At 41.8% G+C, this 10,116-nt stretch overlaps 1 protein-coding gene across 2 annotated transcripts; it reads right to left on the minus strand.

Annotated features, from left to right (window-relative positions):
• Window positions 1-1,911: 1,911 nt before the first annotated feature.
• ramp2 (receptor (G protein-coupled) activity modifying protein 2) lies at window positions 1,912-7,143 on the minus strand. 2 transcript variants are annotated; one of them, XM_084677560.1, is made up of 6 exons: window positions 7,002-7,143; window positions 6,231-6,290; window positions 6,042-6,080; window positions 3,976-4,008; window positions 3,710-3,878; window positions 1,912-3,586 (listed from the first exon to the last, which is right to left on the minus strand). In XM_084677560.1, exons 1-6 carry the CDS (start codon window positions 7,141-7,143, stop codon window positions 3,337-3,339), a joined length of 693 nt encoding a protein of 230 aa, XP_084533686.1. In that variant the 3' UTR covers window positions 1,912-3,336. The 2 variants fall into 2 exon arrangements, with proteins under 2 accessions (XP_084533686.1, XP_084533685.1); XM_084677559.1 differs by having other exon boundaries at window positions 6,231-6,293.
• Between the last annotated feature and the right edge of the window lie 2,973 nt (window positions 7,144-10,116).

Here is a 10,116-nt window from a genome sequence, read left to right on the forward strand (position 1 = left end):
GCTGCCAACTTTTCCAAAAAACCTTGGAGGGAGATTTGCTGGGGTCATTTCACAGACAAAGCAACGCCCCCCCCACCCCCCAAGCAAACCCCAAGCAGAAATACAAGGTGAGGTGTGGCAGCATGTGAACTGGTTGAAATGGTATGTGTCTCACGGCCAATGCGTGACTGTAACATACACACGCACATACTTTCTCACACACACACACACACACGTTAATAAATGATACAGTTGTTTCCCCTCCTCGACATGTTCCATCCATCCAAGTCCCCCTCACTAGTAAGAACATCCACCCTGCCCCGGGTATCTGCCAGCTCTGTCAGCACAGATCACTGAGACGCTTTAGCCTGGGGGGAGATCTCACTTATGAACTCTCCAGATTTTTTATGTGCACAAGTTGAGACGTTTTCCCTGTGTTATATAATGGTGTCTTCTGTCTTTGGGGCTTTGGGAACTCGAGGAGAGAGTAGGTTTATAAACTCACTCATTGACTCTCCTAACTGACGTCCAATTGTGTTCCATTCTTTATCTCTGCGCTACTAGATACAAGAGACAGGGGATTATTGTTTGATCATGGAAAATTGCAAAATGGAAATTCTTGCTTTCTACATATCACATCACTCATCTCACTTCAACACTGCTCTTTTGTCTGGTGATCCCCTCTGTCTTAAGACAAACGTTCTCACAGGGTTCCACTTCATGATTGTATGTGATGGTGTCTATGCTTGACTTGGACTGAAATAGATACCGATGCTCACCTATGCAGGAGCTACTGTACAATACTTACTTTTGGTCTACGTGAAAGGGCTCAAAACATTCCTCAGCTCCAAGTTTACCACCAAGTATGACCTAACCATGACCATGCTTGACCATACCACGGCCGTCATGTATGACTAACACACAAAAGTAAACAGAATGCATGTGGTTTCTGAGGACATGGCTTATCAGTATTGTGCTGGGCAGTAGCTTGGTTTAACCAACAGTCTGAGCTCAGGATAGGAAAATGTGCTGTTCACAAAATGGCAAAAGGTAAATTAACTTGAAACAGTGTCTCTCTCCACACAGTGTGTCCTGTATGCCTTGTTGAATGATCTAAACGTCAACTGCTGTATCACTTGTTGCTGCAGGTAGAGCTGGGAGGAGGTGTAGAAGAGCTGGAAGAGGTGGAACTAAGATTGAGACATTGAGTGATTTACATTGTCAGTGATACAAGCTGTGTCGTAAAAAAAAAAAGAAAAAAAAACTCTGAATACTTCTACAGTACCGTTGAACCATCATATATCAGACTACCATTCACAACCTCTAGAGGGAAATGTTTGACAGAAGAAAAATCCAGAAGCGAGATGTGTGTGTGTGCCTGGCATGTAGTGCTGAGTAACTTGTGTGTGCAATCGCATGCACACACACACACACACACACACACACACTTAGAGGCCCACCCATCACAGCTGCTGGTGCCAGAGGGGGGGGACTAGGGATACATGACTGCTGTCATTTCTGACTTAACTCTGTCTGTAATGGGGTTCTTCACACGGAAACTGAACAATGGTACAACGCTTGATTGGTTTTGAGCAGAGTTAACAAGACTTTAACACCTACTGAAGTCTTTTCCCTAGCACTTTCAAAGCTTATCGTGTCATTTTCACCAAGGTAGGTTTATACAGTGATGAATGATGGTACAGGAGAGCCCTCAGTTAGTGGGTCATCACAGACCAGGTCTGGGTGAACAGGAAGGGTCAGGAAAAGATGATGAGCTGTGCATTCCACCCAGGAGAGATCAGGTTTAGAACGAAGGATCAGGTTTATAACATGCCCTTTCAGGCTCCCCACATTAAACAAAGAGATGGTATCCCACCCTCAGCAGTCCAACCCTAAGCCAGGAGGAAAAGGAAAAAATCTCTGGACATCTGGTTTAAACAAAAGATTTAATTATATTATCACAATGTAGTACAATAAGTAAGAGTCGAAAAACATACAGTCTCTTACAGATGGTCCAGAAAGTCCGGTGACCAGAGTAAAAGCAGAAACATAGTACATTTGCATACATTTCTTTGTTTCCCAAATACAAAGCACACAATGCCTTCTCGTCTTTCAAAAAAATCACAGGAAAAACAACAGTGATAACGTCTTAAAGAACTGGACATTTGTCTACTTTCGGTCTGTCTCCCGTACATTTAAGACCATAGGTTTATCGTCCACACATCAAACGTTTGATTCAGAGCTACAGTATGACTTTCCTCAGCTGGCCTCTTGTGGCTCACGGTGAAGACCGTTGTCAAGAAGAAGGGTCATGTTCATGAACCCTTATTAAAGCTAGAAATTAGACAATAGTGGGAAAGAGAACCCATAGTTGTGGGCGTGTCTATCCATTGTGTCCTGTTCTAGACCCTTGACCCCAAACGTCCTTGCACTCTGAATCACTTAGGGAACACGCCCTTTCTCTCCCTTCGCATATCTAGCTTCTGCGCTCACCATGGTCACGTCAGTGGTACACCAGCAGGGTCGAGGGCCCTCCCCAAGAGCCCAGAACAAAACTTACAGATACTGTCAGGAGAGGGAGATATGTCCTTAAAAAGGGCACATCTCAATTACATCTGTGCTCACGCATACATATATACATAAATACACTCACTATTTAGGTTGTGTATTCGTGGTTGTAAAAACAAATGCCTCTGTATTCTGAGGATGAGATACAGTACAGTAAATGAAGTCAAATTCTGCCAGCAAAATGGCTTTGTCCTTCTCACATGTCAAGTCTGAATGCCCAGCAATCCAAGGCCCACAACTTTCCTCATCAGCCTATAGACATTCTACCACAAAATGCCTGTTTTCAATCCATCCAGCTTGACCAAGCTTTTGTCAGTATATCCACCTAACATGGAATAGATCATGTTAAATAACCAATAAAAACATTGTTAGGTCACGTATCGGGAACGATTGTCAACTAGTTGAAACATTCTAACACACATTTCCTTGAGCAGCCTAAATGAATAAAAAGGGGATGTCATTGAACCATAGTTAAGATTTTTGACACAACCAAAACCAAGTAATATTTAAAACAAAGGAAACTTAACATTGCATATCTGGGGACTCTTTAATCCTACAACGCTAAATCCTAAAAATGTCCATATGGCACAAAACCTACTACAGTATCAGTGCATCTTCAGACATCCTTACTTCAGGGCATTCAGTGGTGTTATGGGGGGGCGGGGGTAAAGTAATCTGTTGGGTCATGGACCAGTCCAGCGCAGCCTGAGGGAACACCGTCTGAGAGAGCAGATGAACTAAGAACAGCGGGAGAATGTTGACGTGAGGCATTGTGGGGAGAGCAGCTTATCAGGAACTCCCGTCTCCATTCTTGGTTTTGAGCACCACCAGGATGACCATGACAGGGATAAGACAGATGGGGGTCATCACCAGGGCAAAGACGATGCCAGGAGGGGGGTCACTCAATGCCTCTGTGGGACAGTCCTTGAAGAAAAGGGAGTGAATGTCCACAAAGTAGTGCTCCACCTGGGAGTTAGGCCAAGGGATCTCTAGGCAGTCGGCTGAATTCTCTGTGCTCAGGGTGAAAATATTATAGTGGCTGCAGTGAGGGAGAAGTAGGGAGTGTAAGTGTTAGTGACAGAGGAGATGTTATTTCACACGACTTGGATTCTGAATAAATATGTACTATAATGATTGATTATTAAATGTAGAGTCAACCCACCTCCTCACGTTGCTCCAGATGCACCGTTCAGTACTGTTAAGCACAATCATGGACTGAGCAAATGTTAAGTAATAGTACTCCAAAAATTCAGAATAACAATCCTCTAGTGCTATGTCAGCACAATGTTGACAGTACTTTTCACAGTAAGTATAGTTCTTTTTCCCACAATCTGAAAGCCAACAGGGAGGTGGGGGTTAGATCAGGTCTGTCTTACATTGGAAACATACAGTAACAAGCTTGTCAATGCAAGAATGTTAAGGACCCACTTGTCATGTAGTCACTATCTCCATGGCTGGAATCTAGGAGGAAAATAAAATAGTGCAGTAGTATAGTAGTATACTAGTAGGTGCATGCATACATTATCGTATAATACACTGTTTCAGGATTGGTTTTATTTTTATTGATTCAATATCACTGGTTAATATCAAAGCCTAGGCAACAGTCTCTTAGTAGCCTAAGCGACAGCTCCGCAACACATCAGTTACATCAAAATAGGTCACGAAACCAATGTCACCGGCCCAACATGTCCCTAAATAGCTTCATAAAGTGCATCATCTAACACTACAATAGTGCGAGACGCACGCGTTCTCAACAGCGTGGCGCGAATACAAACTTACCATACAGGACAGAAAGGAACAGCCAAAATAAACCGAGCGCTCCCCTCATGTCAGAGAAAAGGAGCATAGACACGTTCGGCCCAAATGATGACCATTTAGAAGGAGTCTAAACTTATAACACCGCGCACTGCGAGGCATAACAGGAAACTCGACCGTGTAGAAGCTAGACGCAGTGCAGCCCCTCAGTTACCAGATGTTCTATCGGTGTTACCCGCGGTTACCAGATGTTCCCCGAGGTTCTGGCTGCCCTGTCTGTCTGCTCGACTTGGCAGCGAAATAAAACGTCTAAAACACACGGTTCTTTAGAATTGTCTTGACTTTTAAAGGGGTGGAGGCTCAACAGATTGTCCTCTTCTCTCTCAAATAAAAAGGAGCACACCCAAGCTGGGCTGGACTCGCATCTGAAAACCCTTTACTCTTTCATTCTTGTTCTGCTTTTTAGTCTCAATTTCTCACAGTGCAAGGCCTGGCCTACTGGCAGCTTGTGATTTATTTGCCTCAAGGGCTGCCTCTGCCAAATAGGAAACATAAGTAAACATTTAGAGCTGAGGTGTTCAGACATGGATGTAATCATGACAGTGCATGGGTTTTGCAATGCAGATGTCTCAAATTTGGGTTAATTTAATCAAACATGGAAGATGTTGTTAGTGACAGCCAGCTGTTTAAAGACCCAATCTCACCTACAAGGGAGTATTATAAATGTAATACTTTACACAACAAACCACGCAAAGGATGAGCCTGAGAAAGTTGGAGGACTTTCATCATTGAAAGTCATTATGCAATACCCTTGGCCATATGGAGCTACATCTGTAGGCTAGGTTCCTGGTCTTCAAATACTATCACTTGGCCCACTGAAGCTGAGTAACAACAATACATAATTAACAATGATAGCCAACATCTTTATCAGAGGAGCTCTTTTATTGATTAAAGACTGAATTCAATGTTGAGCGGGAAATGGCCCATGTTTTCTCGGGACACACATATGAATCTGTGCTACACAAGGTTCACATCACATGTGCCTTAGTAGGGCCTCTAAAAACATCTGTTTGCTGAGCAACATTTTTGATTTAGTAATGACATCAGGAAATGGGTCTTTTCAGCCGAGGAGGGGCTCAGAGATGGGGGGGTTGGCGAAAGGAGGAGGGGGGATGGTTTTGGGGAATGGAAATGGGAAGGCGGAGGATGGGGAACGGAGAAGGAGAGCTTTGTACCGCCCCAGTCGTTTCACAATTCAGAGTTAATTCAAAGTTAATGCATTGATCACAGTCATTGCATGGGGCGAATAACAAACAAATACAGGAAGTAAAAGGGGGGGACATAGGCAAGGTTTTAGTTAACCTCTGACCCCAAACTATTATGGGCTGTATGTTTGCAGCTGTTGACCCCACACTGTCGGGGACCTCCCCAATAGTTTGTCTTGGACTCCCATTAAAAGAAACTCTCAGATTTCTTGGCCAGAGTATGGATTTTTGTTGTCCTTTTCCCTGCAAGAGGTATGTCAGCTCCAACCTGTTTATAGAAGCCATCCAAGAGAGTCCCCCATGGATTCAAATATATTTCAGATTTAATTTGCCTAATTTGAGATGACGAAGGAAAAAACTACAATAACAAATGTGTGTAATGAATAACTTGCTGCACCTAAAAGAGAATACTATTGTGAAACACCAGTATTTTAAAATGTAGATGAAAAGGCTTAAGCAAATCTGTAAACTTACTGCCAATATAAAGAACTTTGTCGGTAGTCAAGTGAGGCCCTGTGGAATAAACAAGACAAAGTAAAAACATTGACGGTTAAAGGCATGATCAAAATATGTTTTATATACTTAACATTTGTAGTATGATACAATATAAAACCATCATTCACAATGATAAGTGTAAAGAAATGTTAATAAAGTATCTGTTACCTGGTGTGGTGGCTTGGGGCACTTCAATCACTTCAACCAGCCCAGCAGCTATACTGCATGCTGCTATAGAAGTAAAAAAAAAAAAAAAAACAGGGAACTTTATTGAAGTCAAAACTTTGCTGTACTGTTTCAGATATATTGTATTTTGGTGGGTGACATGAACACCAAAATATAGACTCAACCTCAAGTAATGGACAGGCAAGCTAAGACTAACAATGCCCTAAGACAGAGATGCACTTGTTTGTGTTTGTTTGAGACTATAGGTTAGTGAAATGTAAAGAACTGATATATTCAGATTCATAACATCCTTCATTGTCCTTGTGACTCATCGCCATCGTCATCATTGTTCTTTATGAAAGTACTGTAGTCTAAATATGTAAATATAATTATTCACCTCTTTGTAAATACATGTTTTGCCATGAGCCTACCTTCAGCATCTTATCACAAATTCTGAATAATTCATAACTAAATCATTTTAAACTAAACTAAATAAAATTCTAAACTAAATAATTCATAATTTTTAAAAGGTTTGCCACAAATTAAATCAGAATCGATTCTTGTTCCTTCAATAAAGCTCAAAATTATCATAACTCGGTCATAGGACCAGCTACGCTCCAACTCCAACCATTCATTCATGGGAGTTCCTAAGCATTCCACTTATGAGGTGAAAGGGAGGGCAAAACAACTTCAATATCTACACCATAAAATCCATTCTACATCCTTAGAACCATACACAAAAGGAAGACAGAAATGTGTAAATGGTCTACTTACCCCATAGGAGAATCAACAGAAAACACAAGGAATTAATGGCTGTCATGTTGCCTGACACTACTTTGTCCTTCTCTGGTGGAAACAGATTACATATCTCAACCTTTTCACAGGAAGCCTCTAAAAAACAACAGGAAGTTCTCATTTCCTAGGATGGGCGGATTGGGTGGATTCCCACCATGGGACAGAGGGAATCTGATAAAGGGAGAGCTACTGAGGCCCAACACCATACCACCACCTCTCTCTCTCTCTCTCTCTCTCTCTCTCTCTCTCTCTCTCTCTCTCTCTCTCTCTCTCTCTCTCTCTCTCTCTCTCTCTCTCTCTCTCTCTCTCTCTCTCTCTGACTCCCTCTCTCTGTTTCTCTCTCAAATGAACATAGATCAGCAGTACTGTGAAAGGTGTGGCTGGACTGAGAATAAACAGTTGAAACATTAAAAAAAGGAAAAGCGCTTTAGAATGTTTCAAAGTATTTCAGAGTATATGGAGTGAAAAAACTGGATTCAGCATGCTGCCTTTAATGAAAAAACAAGTGAACAGCATATCTAAAAATGTGATAGTTGTGTCTCCAATCGATACCTCTTATGGGACACAAACATGACCAAGTTTCTGTAAGCTATCACTAACAGTGAAGCATACAAAAGGTTAAGTGTGCGTCACTAACACATCCGTGTTCAATATTCGTCAGCGTCACAAACGATGCAGTGATAGCTAACTGGCAGAGGGAGATTAGTGTTTCTGTGTATTTTCTGTGAGGTCGTGAATGATGACAAGCCTTTCTCCCCAGCAGAGGTTCCTGGGAGAATCCTTCCCTGCCATTGACGCAATCTTGTACTCCGCTGGTGTGGTTCTGTGTGGAAGGAGGGGCTGCTGGGCCCTGTGGTACACACACTGGGTAACACATCAACCCACGTCACAGATCCACTCTGGGTTTCAGCTGCTGGGCTTGGAAATGGGCCAGGTAACTGGGCCAAAATTACTTCCACATTTCAATTCAGATCAATGGGACTTTTTTTTCTTTTAATCCACAGATTTAATAAAACCCACAACATTGAAACTCTAAGTCAGCCTGTAAGGGACAATACAACATGTTGTGCTTGTTTGTTGAGCCAGTGGACACTCAAAGTCACCTCTGTTTAGCGGATTGGCAATGTATTTGAAATGTAAAGACTTAAATATTGAGTTAAAGATCTATTGAATGCAAATCAGACAAGTTATTATATAATAAGATTGAGTGCTAACCAGAGTTGAAGTAATGTCATTGATGATACAGTATGTAATGTATTTCTCCAGCTGCATTGTGAGTCTTTTGAAATGCTCTATCTCCCAGCTTTTTTGACAAGAATCACTGAGCACAGCACTTCAGCACATTGGAAGATATGAAACTTCAATCCTAGGTGCCAAGACCAACACACCACGTTTACAGGAAACACAATTAAAAACCTTCCGCTGATAACGCCTGCCTCCACAGCTTATCTTCTCGCACGTGTTTGCTTTTATTTTACAGTCCAGAATATACACTCCATAGCTCCGATCAAGCAACACCGCAGATAACGTGAGACAGAGAGAGAGAGAGGGGGTGGTGGTGGTGGTGGGGGGGTGGTGGTGGAAAGGAGAATTAGGAGAGAAAGAGGGGAGAAAGAGAGGAGGGAGAGAGGGAGAGACAGGGAAGAATGTAGGGTTGTTTCCCCTTGAAAGAGAGAGAGAGAGAGAGAGAGAGAGAGAGAGAGAGAGAGAGAGAGAAGAGTGAAAGAGAGGAGAGAGAGAGAGAGAGAGAGAGAGAGAGAGAGAGAGAGAGAGAGAGAGAGAGAGAGAGAGAGAGAGAGAGAGAGAGAGAGAGAGAGAGAGAGAGAGAGAGAGAGAGAGAGAGAGAGAGAGAGAGAGAGAGAGAGAGAGAGGAGGAGCATCTTTAAAATGATGGAGAGGAAGGTTTAACCACTGTGTCTCATTTGCATCACTGATCAACAACCACTACCACTAATCAACTGTCAGTCCATAGAAATGTGTTAACAGCCTTTACAACTAAGTTACACAGTCTTTAAAAATGGAAAGATATCCTCTTGTGTTTTTCTCTGATTTTAATCCTAATTACTTACCATTACTTGAAACCAACATACAGCTCTGTAGTGCCATCTATTGTTCGAGGGGAGACCACACGTCATGAGTCTTTCATTGGAACAGGAGGCAATTTATAAGTCAGCAGTGACTTTATTACTAGCATTATTTTTAATATATATAATTTAATAAATGATTAATGTAGCCTTTGTTTTCATTGAACTGTCGATAAACAAAGTGCTTAATAAGATTAATCATTATTATTATTTTTATTTTTTTACAACTGTGTATCTGTTTCTTCTAATGTAGGTAACCATCACACATTCAGGATTCGAGACCAAAATTTAAATATATTTTCTGAGAGCATGTAGGGTTCATCCTTGGTGTCACGGGGCGAGAGAGCCCAGTCTAGCATGGGTGAGTCACGTGGTCTCGAGGTGGAGCAGTAGCGTGGCAGCGACTGTGCTGACCTACCCTGATTAAACTGCCGTGAGACAGCCTACCCTCCCGCCCCTTGCGAGAAGAAAAACAACATGCAGAGAAGCAAGTCCTTCTAGGAGATGGAAAAACAGTACGGGCTTTTCCACTCACTGCCACTACTATTTGACTAGTTCACCGCAGGATATAATGACGTCTGTTATAGGTTACCATACTTGTAATAAGCTGAATGACCATAGCTGGTACCTTATGTTACATTTACCACTGAACATAAATGCAAAAACAGCGTAACATATTTGATCAACAACTCAAAGTTTCCCTCATTTTAATTAGAAATAGGCCTATGCCTTTATATTATCGTAGAATAATATCATCTCAACGGGACAGTTCAGATACTTTTCTCACAACGGCTGCCTATTAAACATTTCATTAACAATAACAAATTCTTCCTCATTTAGCCAAGAACTCCCTCTATAATTGTATCATGTGTAAAGTGTGTATGCACGCGCATTTTATTGGACAGATTTATATCTTTATTATGCCATTATTAATACCCTGAATTTAACTCATTTTAATATGCACAATTCATCTAACCACAGTTCGACGTGCACATCCATCCCATGTATAA

The sequence above is a fragment of the Hypomesus nipponensis genome, chromosome 17 (assembly GCF_054491055.1).
Source record: "Hypomesus nipponensis isolate SF chromosome 17, ASM5449105v1, whole genome shotgun sequence".
NCBI lineage: Eukaryota > Metazoa > Chordata > Actinopteri > Osmeriformes > Osmeridae > Hypomesus > Hypomesus nipponensis.